This window comes from Leptonotus elevatus, chromosome 5 (assembly GCF_054856555.1).
Source record: "Leptonotus elevatus isolate MCC_2025b chromosome 5, RoL_Lele_1.0, whole genome shotgun sequence".
Taxonomy (NCBI): domain Eukaryota; kingdom Metazoa; phylum Chordata; class Actinopteri; order Syngnathiformes; family Syngnathidae; genus Leptonotus; species Leptonotus elevatus.
In genome coordinates, this window is record NC_141243.1 from 22,681,438 (window position 1) to 22,702,371 (window position 20,934).

The 20,934-nt window shown below is 39.0% G+C and overlaps 1 protein-coding gene across 2 annotated transcripts in view; it reads right to left on the bottom strand.

Annotated features, from left to right (window-relative positions):
* Positions 1-909: 909 nt before the first annotated feature.
* The window catches only part of tacr1a (tachykinin receptor 1a), a 59,319-nt gene continuing 39,294 nt past the window's right edge, over positions 910-20,934 (bottom strand). The window contains exons 3-6 of one of the 2 annotated variants that reach the window (XR_015094879.1): positions 18,593-18,743; positions 17,142-17,338; positions 12,011-12,886; positions 910-11,937 (exon numbers count right to left, since the gene is read on the bottom strand). Coding sequence is in view for 1 of the 2 variants with exons in the window: in XM_086076523.1 (XP_085932649.1) it covers positions 12,493-12,886; positions 17,142-17,338; positions 18,593-18,743 (742 nt within the window). In the remaining variant the exon portion in view is untranslated. Of the gene's footprint in view, positions 12,887-17,141; positions 17,339-18,592; positions 18,744-20,934 lie in introns of both variants that reach the window. The other variant, XM_086076523.1, reaches the window with a different exon arrangement.

Sequence of the window (20,934 nt, forward strand, 5' to 3'; positions counted from 1 at the left end):
CCAGCACATTGGGTTGAGGACTTTGATCCAAAAGGAGGTAAAAACTATCCATCGGACAATTTGGGTTACTTTTAACCGAGCAATTTAAGAGTGTAGATATGGATCCGTCAGAATTGCAAACTTGAACATTATGTAATAAAATAAGTATTTATCCACATTTCCAAATATTCCCTTACACATTGTCTATCTTTGTCCACCTTTTACCGTGAGTTGTAAGAGAGTGTAAGAGAGTCTCAGTTGAGCACTGGAGACTTCCCGCCAACGTCCCTTTGTGTTGAAAACAATTGCCACTTGTGATTTTGATGTTGCCATAACAATCTCAATATGTGGACAGCTGTGTGGACGGCAAGAGGTCTTTCTAAAAAAGGACTGGCAAATAATTCCTACTAAGCTCTACTGTTACGCCTCTGATGTGCCAGAGGAAGCGGTAGGGAGTTTGTTTTGTTGATACCTGAGTGTAGGAAATAAAAACATAATAGCACCCACACATGTCCTACATTATAATTCACGTTGACAGGCAGCTTGTTTGTAGTATAATATGTGTGTGTCTGATGGGCTTTCAGCAGTTGAAAAGCTCTCTCTCTCTCTCTGTACACACATAGAGACACGCACGCACACACAGTCCCTCTCATCTCTATGCACCTGCGCAGGTCAGACTTGAAAAAGGAACAAGTTTGAACCAATGTGTGAAGTTCATCAACAAAGTAAAAATCACAAGTCTTTCCCACTGTGGTCTGGCTACAGAAGCTGTCCAGCTTTAGATGCTTTTTGTGATTGATGTTCTCCTATTGGAGAAACACAAACAGCGTAAAAATAAGACAATGCAAGCACAATTTCGTAACTGTGAATGTAAACTGTATTAATTTAAAATAGTTGAGGACATTAACACATTTACACCCTGATATTTTGGCACAGAGCACATAAAACAGCCACTGCACAGTAAACAGCAGATAACAGTGGAGGCAGGAACAGATACAAAGCGCATTTCAAAACATTGCTAATCATACAGAATATAATATTATATTCAATTTCAGAATATAATATTTCAATTTCAAACAACAACAAATGTTGGCTATTACAATACAAAGGAACCATGAGAGTTACTTGCTACATTGCTTTGATGACAAAAAGCATGACAGTAACCATCAATACACAGTTGCAGTATAACTCAACATGCATGGCTGCGTCTGATCAGTGTCGAACGGCAAACAATCTTTACTCAGCTTTACTGCTCTGACACATGTACAGTACATTCCACTGAATAGAGTCACCACAAAATGTATGGTTTGGCGCAAATGTGTGAACTTGCAGATTTAAGGATATGACAAGGACACTTGTCGAAGATGATAAATATGGATGTTCAGTACCACTTTTTTTCAGAACGATATCAGTCCTCTTGAATAGTCACCAATACCGATACCAAATACCGATACAACTAGTACTTTTGATACATAAAACTTCCTCCAAAAAACAATGACAGATAATAAAAAAAAGACTTATATACAATTGTGCTCATAAGTTAACATACCATGAGTAAACTTATAAGCACAACATTCACCACTAGTTGGTAGACATACATTTGTGCTCCTAAGCTTATAAGCACAACTGTATCCCAATGTGGCATTTTTTCTTAAAATTGCCTGAAATTAATGGCAATTTTCTATACTTCAAATTTTTAGTTCCTGATTGTAAAACGGCCGCAGCGAGTACCGATGCCTTGACATAAGGCCGGGTTTCGACCTAATACAATACCTGATATCGGTACTCGCCCATCTCTAGTAGATTCAGCGACCGTCATAAAATGGCTTCAACTGAAAATGATTATATTTATTGTACAAAGTAAATACTGTTACTAAGCCAAAATACTACCTCTCAGAACGTTGTATATTTCAAATGCTCTTTCAATTATGGATATGGGAGAATAGAAATGATGTATTTCCAAGTGCTTATATGGAAAGTATGCATTATTACCCCACATAATTGTTGATTTTCCTGTCAGTGTTCCATACACTTTGGATGAGTTATTCATTGCAAAACATATTTCTATTTCAAATATCAGTGTTAGTTCTCTTTACAGCGCATGAGCAACATTTCACATTTAAAGTAGCTCCAGTTAAAGAAGTGAACGCTAGAAATGAATAATTTTGTACAACTAGGTTGGATAACTGGAGTGTCTTCATTGGCGCACATCCACATCGCCAATAAATTGGATAATTATTTAGATTATTTCCAATCCTTGACTTACCTCTTTATACACAGCTGTATGTTACATTTGCTCACTTCTTGATTTCTTACTTTTGGACTTTTTATCCTGCTAATGAAATTTTTAGCATAAAATACACGTTTTGAGGAATGCTAGACCCAATTGTGCACACACACACTACCTTGGAGAATGCTACCAAGTCACCGTGTGCCTGCGTGTACATATCTACGTGTGCTCTCCCCACTCCTGGGCTTAATTAGCATGATTGGATGGCGAGCGATTGGATAGAAAGACAGGAAGTTATGACGCTGATGAGACCACACACCCCGCTGTGTAGCCAGCCTGGCGCCTCTCCGTAACAAACAACGACCTTTAGTCTGCAGTGTGTGTTGGAGAAGAGACAGCCAACCACAGACTCATTTCGGCAGCACTCACCAACAAAGTTGATTAAACATTCATTAAAAGCCCAGCATCTTCACCTGCATCACTTGACATGGCCATATGATAGCAGAACTACATGTTTTCGTGTTTGTTTCCCCCACACAAAGCTAGACAACAAATAAATGAAACACAATAAATTACAAAGTATATGGTTAATGTTTGTTTGTGTTCATTTTCTCATTTTCAACTGGACTGAAATTGACAACAATTCAGAGCTATTTCATCGAGTTCACCTGAATTTTGCAAAGCACATTAAATTATGCATTTAAATGGATAGAAATCATGTTGAAAATATTATTCACAATTGAATAAAATTGTTTTTTACCATGTACCCAGACGACACCCTGTAATATGGACAGACTTGCAGTACAGTATATTGAATTAGGCCGAATGTGCCCCTAAAATTTAATTTGGTCGGGTGTGTTAAGATTCAAATGTAACTTTATCATTTAAACTTGTACTGACTGAATTCAGCAGATCAAATTTGTTGGGTAACATTCCCGACTTATAACAGTGATCAGAAACATTGAGCATTTTCATTCTGTATAAAATACAGGGGTGTCAGGCAATTTCTTTTTTAAAATCATAATAAATCACATGACTTCAATAGTTAACTTGCGATTAATCACACATTTTATATCTGTTCTAAATGTACAATAAAATATATTTCTCTACATTTTTATACTCTTTTTTTTCTTCTTTCTTCTCTATGTGGGTGAGAATGTGCGTGTGTGCGTGCGTGAGTGTGTATTCATTAGTTCACCTAAAACCTATTAAAAATCCCATACCGTTCAACTAAACCGAATACTTCAGAATCCAGCTAGTCGTGAGGTTGTCAGGAGACCCGAGGAAGGATCAAAGAAAAGAAAGGAAAGTGAAATACAGCACCGACCAGACATTACCTACTACCCACCGGGTTACCAACCAGAGTCTTTCACCAACCCCAAAAACATCTAAATTCCAACAAATTAGGGAGACCTCAAGAGACCAAAGGAGAGACTGAGGAAAGGAAGGAAGGATAGATGAAGCAGAGTGAGATCCACAGACATCAGCTTCCACCGATTCAACGACCAGAGGAAGAAGCAGATTGTGTTTGAGTTTCGATAGATGCTGGTGTGGTGGATCTGGCATGCATGAAAACCTCCACCAAAGAGGGGAGCTGTCGACCCCTGCCAGGACAGAGCAAGTGCAACACCTCAGGGCCCTCCAGGCCACGGCAGCGCCAAGGGACAACCCCCGGGCCCCGTTTTTATACTCTAACATAAAAGTGAAAAAAATATTAAACTAATAGAAATATCATTTAATCATTGATACAGTAATTTCATAATAAATCATAAAATTAAGTTAAAATTAAAAAGATGTACTGTACTGTAAAAAACAAGTGTTATTGATTTGTGTTGGTTATTTTTCTGCCACTAGATGGCACAATTGCATTTGTAAGACGTTGGTGACAGCTCAGTGCATTTTTTCTTTTTATACTAGGAGCTATCTAATCTTTAACATGAAGTAACTTGTGAAATTCTGCACATTTTTAAAATAGTAAAATACAGCTAGACCCCAGTCTCCACAAATATATGCATTATTATTAAATTTATTACTGCTAAATTTTGACATGGACGTATCTGCTGCGTTGCGACTGGAATTTCCCCAGTACAGGCTTTCCAAGTAAGGGGTTGTCATTAATCGCGCGTAAATGTTTTTGGTGGCATTAAAGAAATTTTAACGCACACTAATTTTGACACCCCTACTAAAATAATAAATACAATCTTAAGAGTACTTATACAGTGTAATCTTTCTTTTAGAGAACAAGCAGGATCAGAACCAATCAAAGAGTGAGCGTCATTAACATGAATGGAATCTGTTTTGCCACTTTGAACAATGATGCTCAATTTAGAGCCAAGAAGCCACTTGGTCCCACCATCTGCATAACAATCAACAAGCAAACAAATCTTATATTTAAGTGCTCATTTGAATGCAACATCACATGCAGGCAGGCAGGAGCATTAGAAAGGAGGCATCAAGAGGCAGGTTGGATTCAGAGTCCAAACAGATAACTCTAATTACAACAACTGTTACGCTTTTGTTCTCCCAGATCATTCTGTTTGGACTTTGCTTGCCAATCCGGTCATGTAAATGATGCTTAAATATTGTTTCTCAGCCTGATGGACTTCTTCCAACCAAATTAAATCTGGATTGAATAAATTACTGGCTACAGCCATGCTTAAACAGGAAAGTTCAAGGGGTACAAATACACTCCAGTGTGCGAGGACTATGATTATTGTGTATGTATTTAGTGTATTTGTATTTTTATAGCAATTTCTGCACAGCATTCACAAGTGGATTATTAAACATGAACTACACAGCAGAGCAGGTGAAGGAATTAGAATTTGGTAATTTTTAATATGCTCACAGATAGCTAGGGATATTCTAGATACAACTAAAAAGCTCTATAACATTGAAAGGTAAACTTAAACTGACTTTCTTTGAACTTTTAATGCACATGGGCAACTGTTCAATGGTTCAGTCATTTTTGCACAGCTTGCTGGTCTCTAACAGGGCTCTGAAAATGGCAATATTCACAAAGGGTGTTTGACAATACATTTCCTGGTTCAATTAGACCTCACATGGCCTCTTCATTATGACATCATTCCATGATGTCACCTGACAATTGGTCAACAGTCCTGGCCATTGCGAGGCTTCAGACAGGATGTTCTCAGAGGGGTGTGGCTTCTAAGCCAGGATGTGTGATCTGGGTAGACAGGAGAGGCAGAGCCTCCCTGTCTCCTCCGCTGCACACGAAGAGTAAAAAAAAGAAGAGAAAAAACCCCTATGATTACATTATATTATTTTCATTTATTTTTTTGACACAAATTGGTGTGTTAGAAACATCAGACATGCAATTATGATAACAGAAATGTGGCTATTTTTTACTTTACAATTGGAAACTTTCATAAGGTTGGGGAATCCCGGTCCAGAAAGTAAAAACCCTGGAACAAAACTTCTACTCTACAGGTGGAGCTTGTTTACTTGCCAGTGGATCTAGATTCCACTACCCTGTTCATAATATACTAAATATAAAAGGTAAGACCAAATGCTTAAAAAGCAAAGCATCAACAACAAACTTTACCTTATATCAAATATTCTTTTGTTTTTCTTGTTATCACATTATCGAACAGTGTTGAATTGATTGAAACAAAAGCTTTGAAAACAAATGTTTCAATTAAGGTCAAAATTGAAATATATGCTAATCTTCTATTTCGGGTTCATAATTTTATATCTGACTCCAGAAGTGTCAGTGCCTTACCAGTCAAGAACCTCACAGTGTCATCAGCAAGTTGCAAAGGAGACAAGACGAGTCACAGAAAGGCATGCAAGTGGGTGACCTTGGAAATGCATTGTTTGATTCATGGATTCATGAATGAACTTAAGGACGATTCATCAAAAATCTGTCATGAATTTCGCTGTTCAGCTACTTGTTAAAGAGCAAGTTGTTATGAAACATTGAACAATTGGGACATTCAAAAATGTTTAAAAATGTCAAATTAAATCAAATGGTGTAGAGTGAGGATCATGCTGTAATTTCACCCAAAAGCCACATATACCAAACTTTTTGTATGTTGTGTATATACTGGGAGAATGGTTAAAGTTTTGATGAGGGTTATGTTTGCAAATACTTGACCTAAGACGGCAGGTCTTATTACGGTGCACTCACACTGGGCAATCAACAAAGTGTTTGGGCACACTTGATGTCTAAAGTCCTTCAGTGGAATGAATCCACACGAAGGCGTCCAACTTGTATTGCAATCCTTCCTGCCATCAGTTAGTGGTAACTGCCACCTTGCATAAAATAGGCCTACTCAAAATAGACCACACAATCAACGCCCATGCTTGCACATGTTTGATTGAGCACAAGTAGATGTGTAATTTATGGGAACTATATGAGGTGCAAGGTAAATGTTAAGTTTAATGTTACTTATTTTTTCAGGGTGGACATTAACTAGCAATCATTAAACTTGTTGTGTATTCTATAATACCTTCAAACAAGAGCTTTGGACATGGCACTAAAAAAAATAATCAAAGAGGAAGACAAAAAGAACGTTTGTTGTGTAACGTGCTGCGCATATTGAACACTAGATTCTAAAATCTACATCTGTTTGAAAATGCTCAAATAAACAAAAATACTCGGGTATTCATATTTTCAAATATGTTAAACATTTTGGAGCACCCTGTATATGGTGAACCCTTGTTCATTACATCCACATGGTGATAATGCACAAAATACTGTTACAATAGTATCATAATATACTGTATAGTAAGCATGTAAAAAACAAACAAAAAAACGTTATGCTGAATACCATTTAACTTGGCTTGATCTGACTGCGGCTGGAAATCCAGCATTACTCCACTGGCTGTTGTCAGCCATCATTTCCCCTTTCTAATGATGTTGACCTTTTGCTTTTGACTGTGGTTTCGTTGTTTGGGTAGACATGCATGTACGTCACCTGTGACACGGTATATCTATTGTCAACTTAGGCTACGTTCACACTGCGGGACGTGAAGCCCAATTCAGATTTTTTAATTTTTATATCCTATTTTTGTGTGTAGCATTCAGGTTTGTATTTTTTTATGTTAGTGCCACCCACCAGAAAGTCCATCAAGGATTTGAAGAGATGACATTTCACGTTATTGTTGTGCGTAACTGTTTATGTGGGTGAATTATCAATTATAAAATGACCACTTTATAATTTCACCAATCTTTGAAGTTAGATTAAAACTGCTCAATATAGAAAATTGACCAAAAATGTCTTTACGTTAGCCTTTTTATTTGACCATTTGACTCAAACATCTTCTAATTAGCAGATTAACACCTTAGCTGTTCACAATGGGTACTCCTGCAAGCCTCTAGCCAATAGTTTTCAGACTAGATTCAGGTTAGAATTTCCCTCCCTCTGTATGCGGATGTGACATAATGCACATTGTGTACATGAAGCGGAAAACCCCCCCAAACAAACAAAAAAAAACTACACGAAAAAGGACGGGGGGGGGGGGGTGCAGTTACATTGTGCAGTTACATTTTCCCACCACACGTGTCAGTAGCGATTCAAAATTAAAATTCCTGTACTGAGCAGCTTTAAATTAAAGTAACGTAAGGATGATTGTGTCTACTCAACCAAACCATCGCGGTGCATGTTTGTCTTTTGATTTGGGAAAAAAATAATACATAAATTGGATTTGTACTGCTCACATTGCATTGGGAAAAAAATCGTATACATGTCACATGCTAAAAAAATCGATTCGGCAATATATCGTGATCTTACAGTGCACAATTCTCGAATTGATTTAATATGCGCATGAATACATTTTTAAATATGAATTTTTGATGGAAATATTCAACAAAACGTCTTACTTAGGGTTAGGGTTCACACTTTAAGCATGGAAGAATGTTATATTAATGGAACATTAAGCCTTAATATTTTATTTCAGGCCTGTTCAAACATGAAACAGACTGCAACCTGTTTGTTAAATACAGTGGCTCAATTATACGCCTGAAGTTTCGGATAAATACATTTTCATACAAATCTTACCGTGTACATGTACAAGTTTACTGACTGGTATTTTCTAAATTTGAGTAAAAAAAATAAAATCGCAAAGATCAATTTATAGATTTGTATCGAGATTAATCAAATCGAATTGTGACCCATGAATCGTGGTACAGATCGAATCTCCAGGTACTACGCAATTCACTATCACATATGGGCCAAAAAATTGACTTGCAGTGTGACTGTAGCCCTACAGTGATGTCACATTGCCATCTGATTATTATCCACATATGAACGAGGCCTGATCCTGGTCAGAGGACATCCAATTACAGACAGAACAACCGTGTCCTTTTTCCAAACTTCTTTTCACATTGCTGAGATTATGCAATGGAGCAATAGTTGGAACACATATACTGTAAGTGTCTAACATAATGAAGCGTCACTATGTCGTCAAAATTGATCCTATCGGGGACCAACAACAGGCGTGTTATGGTTTAAATCTGAGTTCAGATCTCCGGACTGAAGGGCAGTCTACCAGTACAAGAACAACTGACTTATGCTATGCTATTATCAGGAAGTTGCACACATTTGTGTGCTTGCGAGGTTTTGACCATGTAAACACCATCATCAATATATTTGATGTAAAGTGAAAAGCAGAGCAAGCAGGAACGTCGCAGTTGAATAATGCTGCCATTAAGTAACACAACAAAGATTGTCATTCAGGAGTTGTGCAGATTCCCATCTCCTTCTCACTTTCACATCAGATGACGTTGGAATTTAAAATAGCAGCTTTTGTATGCTAAGAATAGATCAAGAGATGGACACGAGGGAGGGTGGGAGTAATGATGCATTTCAACAGGTGATAGTTGTGCGTGTATTTTTTAGGGGTGGGGGGGGGGGGTGGTCCGGGTATTGGTATTGGTATGTTGCCTATTAAATGACAAATACCACGTAAATGAAACGGCAACGTTTACCATGTGACAGTGGGTGTTCAGCATGGTGGATGTGTGTGTAAACTCAGCAGGAATCCAATCTGTCGACTTCCATAAATCCCCCTTTGTATAAATCTGCCTGACTTCCATTAATTAACGTGACTTCTGCTTCAATTTTATTTTTTATTTTTACAATGTTTCAGTTCCACTTCTGGCAATTAACGGGCATGATGAATTTGCATGACAAACTCATATAGCTTGTCATTTCACACAAGGATGTTATACTATATATTATAGTGTGTGGGTGTGCATGTGTGAATGTATGCCCGCAGGATGCTAAATTAGCCTGGTGGGCATCCGCAGCACACGTTATCTAACTGTCCTTTTCCTGGACTCCAGCAGAGCGAGCTGCCTCTCTGCTTCCCTTGTCCTTTTACAGTCATTATGCTAAGCAGCATGGCGCATCGCTGTACATTAGCGCCTCAACTAGAGAAGGACACACCAGCACATTTTTGCAATAACATGTCAACATAGCTAGGCCAATATTGGCATTACTTTCAACAATGGATTACGCACTGAAAGAGCAGAAAAGGGTTAGATGCTATTAGAGTAGGAAAGTAGAACTCAATAATGATCTACCAGTAATCTAAAGAATAAGACAACAAAAGTGCATCATCTACAATATTATGCCATTTCTTCACACTTTCTAGTTAAAAACGTTTCTGTGACATGCCTTTGTCAAAATTCCCCAAGTATTAAAGTTATTGAATAGATGGACTTAAAATTGATCTGCATATGCGATAGGGTGGTCTGCATTTTTGACTTAGCCAGTTTAGAACCTTCCACTTCTTTGTCCCGAAGAGTTAAAAAACAAAACAAAAACAAAAAAACCTATGATGATTACATTGAATTATTTTCATTAAATTTTAGGGGGGATTTTGGTTATGATCTTGCTGCATGTGGAAGGGTCCCCCCAGTCAGTTTGGAGGAGTCTTTGCATAAATGTTATGGACAGAGTTCTGAATTTGTTGCTGCCATTATCTGTTAGATCATAACTAAAGATTTGTGAGCCCGTCCCAGAAGACATGACAAGACCAATGAGTATCAGGTGCAAATGAGTCCATAAACTTTGTTTTGGGGTATTTCTTCTGTTTCAGTTCTCAAAATGTTTCTTATTGCAACTGCTGCTGTTTTCTTTGGTCAACTTCTGTTACACTAGTGGTTTTGTTTCTTACGTCCAATGTTTGCGCAATGGCTTTGGTGGAATAGATTGACTCGCTGAGGTTCACTTCTTAGGCCAAATATTTATCAAATTACAGCAAAACATAAAAGGAAATGGTCTCACCGTTCCAATTGTTTTGTGTACGGCAATCACTGGTAGATAAGGTAAACAAAAACGCTAAAGTTAAAATGTGTATGTGCAATACGTAAAACATTTTACTTTAATAAAAAAAAAAAATCTCATTTTTATAGTATTTATAACTTGTCTTAACTATCGAATTACTTATTTTCTATTAGAAATTGTGTAATGTAAATTATTACAATTAAATACAATGTCTGTTTTTAAATTAATGTTACAAATCACAGAACTCTTGCTAATATAAATATTAAGTGGGCTGGATTAAAGAAAGGCACCCTTAGTTCATACTTGGTGCATCTCTCTTTTAGACTGCCTTTGATAAGCACAATGGAAATTTCCTTTCATAATGACCAAACAAGACTTCAACTGAATGAACAATCCTGAAAAATACACTTGACCCTTAGAACTGAAACAGAGTCAATTGCACAGTCGTCAAAGCTGTGTTCACACTCGTCAGGTCTGGTTCAGTTCAAACAAACTCTAGTGTGTCGGGACCAAGAGGTGGACTCTGGTGCGAGTCACCAACACTGCACGTAACAAAAACACAGACCAGCCTTAAATGTCTGCAGAACGCACATGAGAATAATTATTATCTTACTTTGTACATCATGCACATCCATCCATCAATTTTCTATGGCGCGTGTCCACATTAGGGTTTTGGGTGAGCCTGTCAAAACTAACTTTGGGTGAAAGGTGCTGTACACCCTAGATTGATTGCCACTCATTTTCAGCAAATATTCAGTACAGGCATCCTTTACAGCCTCACTCATGTTCACACCTAAGTGCAATTTAGAGTCTTCAATGAGCAACATTAATGTTTCTGGAATGTGCGAGACAGCCAGAGTTAACCTGAGCATCAAACTAGAAGTTTGAGGACAGGATTTTCCTCTTTTATCATTACTGATCCCCAAGGGAAAGTGGACACTCATACACAAAAGAAAATGCAAAAAATAGGTGAGGAAAGTGAGGGAGAAATCAACTCGATCAAGACTTACCCCATTTTTTCCACCAGGTTCTGGATTCTTGTACCATATTTTCCTGCCGATTGTAATTATTTTCCTGACCTCTACAACCACCTAACTGTTTGCGCTCCAAGGGCGTACTGCAATAAAAGCTGAGAAGTATGATGCAGGGAAGCTACAGTACAACCACACAGCATGCTACAACAAAGCCGAAACAATTGAGTGTATAAACGTGGTGTTGGGTATTTAGATTTGTGTTTGACAGGGGTTGGAGTGCAAGGTTGGAATGGAAATGCATCATTTCTCTTAATAGTAATAGGAAACTTTTCTCAGATTTTTGTAAGAATTTGACGTTGGAGTTTCCTTTCCAGTGATTCCCTGCACAGTTTCAAACAGAAACTCTTTTTTTTGTGTTTGTTATTTCTGCTCGAGGTTCGTCCGGGGAGCATCTCGACAATGCAGAGACGATGGAAGCAGATGTTCCAAGTCAATGTTTAGCCTGGTAAAAGATAAGTCATGACAATGCGTCAAGTATAATTGGCAGAACATTCAGCAGCACCTATTGACGATACCTTGATCCCAAGACATATTCTCGCTCTTCACGTTGCTTGCGGAGATATTGGCGATCTGATTGGCAAGTTCAAATGAGAAAAAGAATCCTCCAGCTGTGTTGTTCTGCAGACAACGCTGTGTATTTGCAGCATGTTTTAACTCAATACCAAAATAGACTGTGTGAAGTCATCAAGTTTGTGGGATTGAGAATGTGTGAACCTTCCGCGGCTGGCGTGACAAGCAGAAGCTGCGAGAAATCGAGGCACTGCATCTGCGTGTAGCTTTCAAAGTGGAATGCACTCATGTTGTGCGCATCATTCCTTTTTGTCACTCAACACTAACAGTGAGCAGCACAAGTCACAAAAGTCCCCACAAGAGAATTGTGACTTATGAAGGACCACGTTCAGTGAACAAGCATTCTCAGATTCAAATAATGTTCCAGTGAGAACATTTGACTCGCACATTCCAACCAACACACAATTTTTTTTCTCCAGATATTGACTCACATTCTCTCCTGGCTACCTGACAAAAAGCTGCATGTGTTTAACGTCTGCTCTTGGAAATTATTATGCGAGAAAAAACTAGATGTCTCAGATACGGTTTTGGAGACGCTCCGGGACGAAGAACCATTTGAAGTGAGGTCCAGCGAACAGCTTTGCGGTCCTGTCGCGACAACGGCTTCAACAGGCCCAGGACTGACCAGAACTTTGGCCTTGGCCTTCTCCATTTTATTCCCCGCCTGGACAACAGTAGACACGGTGCTCTCCATCCGGCTTGCCTTGTAAAGGCTCGTCTGAGTTTGGAAGTAGCGAGTTGACTTGAGTTCCAGGCCTTCGTAGGAGCTTTGAGGGACACAAGGGCAGCAGCGGAAAGCTTGTTTAAAACCTGCGCGGAACCTGTGGAGGAAGTACACAGTACTTAATTTGCTTATGCACACATAATGCCAGAGTCAAATTAAGGGTGGTGTTAACAGAAATGATTGGGCACAAGTATAATAAATCTAGAAAGGCAGGGTGAGAGTGAATGAAGGGAAAAAAAAAAGGTTAGAAAAATTTTGTTGAGAAGAAATGAGAAGACTATTGATGGTAGATGGAGGAGAAAACCGTCATAAGTCACATTTGTTTTTAATTATCCCAGCCGGCAGAAAATTCGGTCACTGTCATATGAAGGACGACAAAATCTCATCTCGAGTCAGTGCATTCACATATTTTGAAATTATTTCATATTAAATTAATTTCAGAAGTGAAAACAACCAAGTGTGAAATCAAATTTTTCTGACAGCACGGATACTATTAACGGGTGGAAGACAACGTTAGAGGATTGATTGAATCTAACACGCACCATCTGTCTTTTTTTGTCACACCAAATCCAAGTGACAGGCATCATGTCATGGTGTGAGTCTCAATCAGTGAGTGCGAGCTCATTGTACTTTCTAGCCTAGGGTTTACCAAATTGTAATGTTCTAAGCCGAGGACTGTGAACGTGACTATCTGTATTGTGGTAGTTTATACATATATATGGTACATATATATTAGGGTGCATCAAATTTGAATGGGAATTTTTAATGTGAAAATATGAATTTGGCTGGCATTGCATTTTGTTCCAATTATTAAAAAAAAGTGACTTTAAGAAACACTTGAGGAAATCGATTGAAATTTAAGGCAAGCACACAAACCTTTGCGAATTTTTGTGTGATTGTCTTAAGTTCAGTGGGAAATGTTGAATACAGAACCGTTTTTAACAGTAGTATATTCTCTTGGGTCGTCAAAATTAATTTAGTTTGTTTACCCTTAAAAGGAACTTGGACATTTCTCAGAACTCATCCTTAAAAACGCTACATTTATTTGAGTAGACATAATGAATGGAGGTCAATGGGGCATGTCCGTGTGGATTTAGCCTGATTTTTTTGAAGTAGTGATGGAAATGAGACACATATAAAGTTGAATTGATTTTATTGTTACACACAAGGAGCAATACTGACACACATAGAGGAACAATCTCTCTTTAGTGTCTAACTAATAGAAAAATAAAATGGTTTATTAACTAAACCCTAAACTTAATTGCTCAGTCAGTGACAGAGTCCCCTCCACTTTACCATTGCATCATCCACTCACCCACTGGATATGGCTCCTTAAGAGTAACCAAGCTATTCAAGGATTAGCTTGTGTTTGCAGCTGCGAAGGTTGGCTTGTTAGCTGCGGTCAGGTTCAACTACCCGCAGCACATTCTGCAGATGCTGCTCCTTCCTGGCCACTCCAACAAAATTAGATGTGAGCTTGACGCCACGCTCGGTCACAGTCATTTATCACATTGATTGCACATACATTGAGCTCACTTTTTTTTTAAATGCAGCATTGCTAGCTCATTTCATCCTAGCCTTAAAAAGAAAAAAAATGTTGACATGGATAGTTATTACAATCCTATCTTAGCATGATATTACTAACACTAATTGGGTCATTTCTATTAGCTACGGTGCTATTTTAGCCTTCAAAATGTTTTCACTTTAACTGTCAAGATTTTTTTGTCCATTTATTATTAAACAGTGTTCATAATATAAAAAGAAAAACCTATTGGTGCAGCTTAACACGTTATGATGTAACCATTTTTAAATAGGTTTGTTAACTAACTAACTAACTAACTAACTAACTAACTAACTCTGGTTAGCCAACCTTTGCAAGTTTATTTAGCTTTATGTAATGAACACAAAATAACTATTTTAAAGACCTAAATGACTGAAAAGTAAAATAAAATAAAATTAATAAATTATATATATGATAGTGTAATGTACTTAACAATAATCGGGACATTACGAGTAGCAATTCTGTGCCATTTTAGCTATGAAACGATTTTATTTCCTTTAGCAGTCAAGAATTTATCATTTCATATCAATGAGGGTTTATTGTACTGTAAGAAAAACCTACTGATCCATCTTAACATGTTATGACGTAACCATTTTTTGAATAGGTTTGCTTAACTAGCCCAACTGTGGTTAGCAAACGTTTGCTAGCTGATGTTATGACTGTAAAAGTAAAAACACACCCACACACACCCCCCCCCCCCACACACCCACCCACACACACACACGCACGCACGCACGCACGCACGCACGCACGCACACACACACACACACACACACACACACACACACACACACACACACAAACGCACGCACGCACGCACGCACGCACGCACGCACCCACACATACACAATAGTAAAATGTAATAAGACTAGACATACGCAACTTCCAACTTACACAATGAAGGTCACTTCAGTTTCTTGAGAAGCAGTCTTTTGTTTTACCTCACATTGCTTTGGCACCATTGACCAAATAGTAAAAAACAAAACAAATATATTGTGGCACCCCTAAACCATCATATATTGGATACATATTTTGCATGTGTAATTTCTAGATATATTGGAACACTTTTTGCTCCCAGCCATATAAAAAAATCTAAAATTGTGTTTTTTTGATGCACCCTAATATATATGGCTCATTTGATGTTGACCTGTCATGTGGTGACCTAAGTGTTATGTTACGCTTCAATACAATGATTAAATGATTGTCGCAGAGAAAATAAGGCTGAAACTAATCTGAGGTGTGTAGATCTATGGATCATATTATGAGTGTGATGATAGATTTTCACAGAGACGCCTAGAACACTAATGGACGGAAAATACATCATACCCACATAACATAAACTCATCCATAATAAAGGCAGGGAAGTTGTTATTAACAAGTGAGTGTTAGTCACACTTAATTCATCTGAGTGACTTATTCTGTGTTTAGGTGAATGCTTTTGATTAGCAATGCAGTTCAAATGGGTTAACATTAAAGATGGATTTACACAAAAGGTCCTAGTGCCCAATTCCAATATATATTTTAGTATTCATATACCATATTATCCTGCTATTGTTCTCTTTGTGTGTGTTTGTTTTGCTATCGCTTTTCTCTTTGTCTGTCCCCTCTCAAGCGTCATTTGTCACACTGCATTTTCCAGTAAATATCTGTCACAGTATAGATAACCGATAAAGAGCATGCTGTATCAAACTTCCCTGTTGTAAAAAGAACTGTTCTGGATTTACAGATCCTCCAATCTTGATGACCAAGCAGTCAGGCAGGAGAAGTGAGAAAAACAATTGGCACGGCCCGCAAAGCTATTTAGAGCTTTTCTAAAAATGCAAATAAACTATTTGTTGTATACCTTCGACAAGATTTCTTTTCATAATGCCCAGATGAATTGAAAGACAAAAGATAATTGTAATTTAGAAGAAAAATGGTCTGCCCCACATCAGCACCCACTTCATGAACATAACACATTTCAAGTTAATACAGCTTTGTCAGCTGACTACAGCTTGCTCTGTTGTCTCTTGTTGGAGATGTGATTTGGCGCAGAGACGTATCTATACAGGGTGGGGGGGACTAGTGCTGTCAAAGTTAAAGCGTTAACTAGTTAATTAATCATAAAAAAATTATTGCATTAATAATGAATTAACCCAGATTAATCGCACTTTTAATTTTAACTACAGATTATCCTTTAGCGTGACAACGGATGGCTACGTTTAAGGTAGCACAGGTTGTGTTTGAGCAATAAACACAATTACATGCATTGAAGTAAAGCATACAAAGAATGTTTGCGTATGACATTTAGAATATTTGTTCATGTCAAAATATTGCGGTCATTTTTTCCCCCATTTTAAATCATGCAAGTAATTAACTGATTAGAAAAAGAGGAGGATGAGCATGAGCAGTGGATCAAAAAAATTTTTAAGACATCCTCATAACATTAAATGTCAAAATAATTAACACATAACCGGTGCTCTTCAAATTTGGCGGGGAAAAAATATTGATAAAAAAACTTTTTTATTAGGTGATTAATCGTGATTAATCCGATTTCTAAAATGTGATTAATCTGAATAAAAAATGTAATCGTTTGACAGCTCTACTTATTACCTTTAACAGACAGCTATCAAGTACAAGTTTAACATAACACTATATTATTTTTAGCTTGTTTAACAAATGACCATTGAAGTGGCCCCTGAGTCCGTTGATTATTCTTTATGCAGAACATTTGGAAGAGGCTTTCAACTTGGCTCTTGCAATATGTAACAAACCATCTAAAGCTATATATGAGTTCAGTTCACATGCTTACCTGTCATTGAGGCAGCAGTAGATGACCGGGTTGTACATGGTGGAACTCATGGCCAACCACATGATGGCCAAATAGACCTGCTGGATGAAGGTTTTCTCAAACATATCGGGAAAAAACTGGTGCAGCAGGAAGTAAACATGGAAGGGCAGCCAGCAGACAGCAAAAGTACACACCACCACAATCATCATCTTCACCACCTGCAACACACATCAAGGATCCAATGTTCCGTCACACCAAACATGACGTAAATGGATCTTTCCAAATGTATGTAAATAAGTAAGCTAATAAGACATATAGAATTGAGTGCATACAGAGGGTCATGTAGCTTTAATTATTCAACAAGTAATCACCAGTAATTATTTTTGATAATCATTTAGTCATATAGATACCTTTTAGAATACACAATTGTCCAAATCCTCAGCATTTCAGCTTCTCAACAGTAAATATTCTCAGATTTCTGATGTCCTCCATGATAACAGACTGATTATCTTTGTGTTGAATCAAAATAAAACATTTGTTTATTTTTTCTGCATTGTTAATTTGAAATACTGTCCTGTTTTTTAGTTTTCTGTATCCATTTCATGTATTAATGGACAAAGTAATCGACTGATTAATCAATTATTAAAACAATCAGTATCAGTAGTTGCAGCCTTAAAGTGGGGAAACTTTGAGAAGAGGGCAAACACTTTTTCACACCACAGTAGGCTATACATGCATCAAACCCTTCTTGAATAAGTACAATATATTGTACATTATGTTCAATAAGAAGGAAATTAGGGAAAATAAAAGAAAAATTTAATTGGTTACCTAATGGAAGCATTCAAATTGACTAAACCTATTGGATGCTTCAGTTGAGTACTTTATTGCATATGAATTGCTTATTGTGCAAAGTTTGCCAGAACCTGTATGTTGTTTGTTAATGGTACAACAATTCAATCATGTCTGATATGACATTATTGACATGCATATACAAGCATGTCACACATACACATAATTTTTTTTATTGCAAATCTATTCTACATTAAATCCTTCCATCTCATAATTAAATAAATCCAATCAATTATAAAGTATACATTCATTCAATTGGTACGTTCTTAGAGATAACATAGCTGCAGGAAGAGAACAAAATGTCAGCTCAATAAACATCACATGAGCCATGCACAGCAGGATCAACTTCATTAATAATTCATGATAAGTATACGTAGCGATGACAATGAGATTAGAAATGAAGTACATTTTACGGTATTATGTACTTGACTACACATTACATAAAGTGCTTTCACTTGAACAATAAAGCTGCTATACTTGGCTCCAACAAGGCCCATTGGTATAGTTTATTGTCGGTCAAAGCCATTATGCATGACATGAAATCAAGACATAAGAGAATTTTTATTAGGAGCTTGTCCAATAAAATAGAATAAACACTTGTGGGTGGCTCAATGGTGGCATACCTTGCGTTTGGCAGTTAGCTGCTCCTTGTAGCGATCCGAAGAGTCTCCTGGGATTTCACTGGCCCACAGGGTCAGTCCCACCACGAGATAAGCACAACCCATCACCAGCAAAGGAAGGAAGTAGATCAGGATGGCCACACATACATAATACCTGCAACACAGGCAATCTGCCTTCATCAAGGATTCTTCAAATATCACTTCATCATCACTGCTTCCCGCTGAGTGACATCAAATGCTACAAAGGGGGAGACCATCTGCTGTTCTTACAAGAACAGTAGTTAGCCGGCAGCTTTTAGTGGAGGCAGTCAGAAGGGTGAATCATTAAGATTGGCTTTCATGCATCGGAAAAAACATTCAGTGAAAATGGATATAAGGGAAGGATGCATTTGGGGCTGTAGAAGCTCAATAACTTTTTTGTTGAGACTGCCGGTAGCAGGACTGAAACACGGCGCTGACAATTTTTTTTTTTAAGACAAATTGGTTTTCTGTCTGTCTAAATGTGTCACGGTGTGGTCACGGAGCGGCGTGGTGTCTGTCGGCGTGTGAAGTGGAGGACCCAAAATGCAGGGAGGCAGGAGAACCACAGCAGGAGTGCGGGCGAAACTGGCGTGCTTTATTTTACAGAAAACACTAACCAGGGTACTGGTTAATGCTAACTAAACAACAAACTGAAAAGATACAAAATCAAAATGACAGACAGAACTCCGGGGGTGACCGTGACAAGCGGCAATGATCCCACGCCGACTGATCACCACCCGGGAATTAAATACACTCACACTAATTGGGTAACTACCCACCCCTGGGGCCAGGCATAAGTGGCTGAGGGCCCGGATTGGTCAACCCGGAAGGGCTGGAACCCACTCAGGACCAATCGGGACCCTCAACCAAAACCAGATCTTCCCAGACATGACAGTACCCCCCCCCCTTAAGGGACGGATCCCAGACGTCCCAAACAAAAGTCAACGTCGGTAGCGGAACCATGATGACGGCTCCGGCGTAGAGGCCAGGGGCTGCAGCGGCACGGGCGAACGGGCTGCAGCGGCACAGGCGATCAGGCCAGGGGCTGCAGCGGCACAGGCGAACGGGCCAGGGGCTGCAGCGGCACAGGCAAACGGGCCGGGGGCCGCTGCCGCACGCCGCCGGAACGGGAACCGGTGGCGGCCGCAGGACGTGCGCCGCTGGAACTGGAAGCGGGCACTGTACGGGCGCCGCCAGAACTGGCAACGGGCGCTCAACTAGCGCCGCCGGAAAAAATTGGCAACGAGCGCTACACGAGCGCCGTCAGAACATCGGCAACGGGCGCTGTACGAGCGCCGCCAGAACTGGCAACGGGCGCTCCACATGCGCCGCCGGAAACTGGAAGCGGGCGCTGCATGCGCGCCGCCGAAACTGGAACGGTACCTGCCTCTTGGTCCGCTGGGTCCATTTATGGTGGGATCATTCTGTCACGTGTGGTCACGGAGCGGCGCGGTGTCTGTCGGCGTGTGAAGTGGAGGACCCAAAATGCCGCTTGTCACGGTCACCCCCGGAGTTCTGTCTGTCATTTTGATTTTGTATATTTTCAGTTTGTTGTTTAGTTAGCATTAACCAGTACCCTGGTTAGTGTTTTCTGTCAAATAAAGCACGCCAGTTTCGCACTCCTGCTGTGGTTCTCCTGCCTCCCTGCATTTTGGGTCCTCCACTTCACACGCCGACAGACACCGCGCCGCTCCGTGACCACACCGTGACAGAATGTTTATATATAGTTTGTGCCAAGATTGGTTAAAACAAAAACAAAAAATACATCATGCATGATTTGTCTTGAAGCAAACATGTTTTACAGGGTGACCATCGATAGGGCACATCTCTTAATATTCTGCAACTTTGGTTATAAATAATTTATTGTGTCTAAAACATGTCTTTTGTGCTTTATTCTCAACAGCCTATGTTCCAGATGACCTCCATTCAGTTGTGAGCATTTCTTGAGGCACAGCACAAAATTGTCCATGACATCCTTACAAACCAATCCAGGAATGGATCTAATCTCCTCCACCCTGATGGCTTTCTTGAGTTCCAGGATGGTTCCAATTCTCCCTGCGTACACTCGAGGTCAGGCATCGCCAACTGGTGTGATGGAAGACAGAAACATCCAAAACATGCTGCATAGTTGCCCTCATTTGCCTTCAAGGACCAAAGTCAGTGACTTTTGCTCTAGACCTTATTTTTGTGCCTGGTGCAACTCTTAAGTCAAAGTGTGGTTTAACTGTGTGCATATTTTCTTAGATGCACACAGATGGAAATTGGCATTTGCGTCGTTTTGGGACTAAACACAGCTGTCTTGCTTCCCGGTCAAAGGAACACTT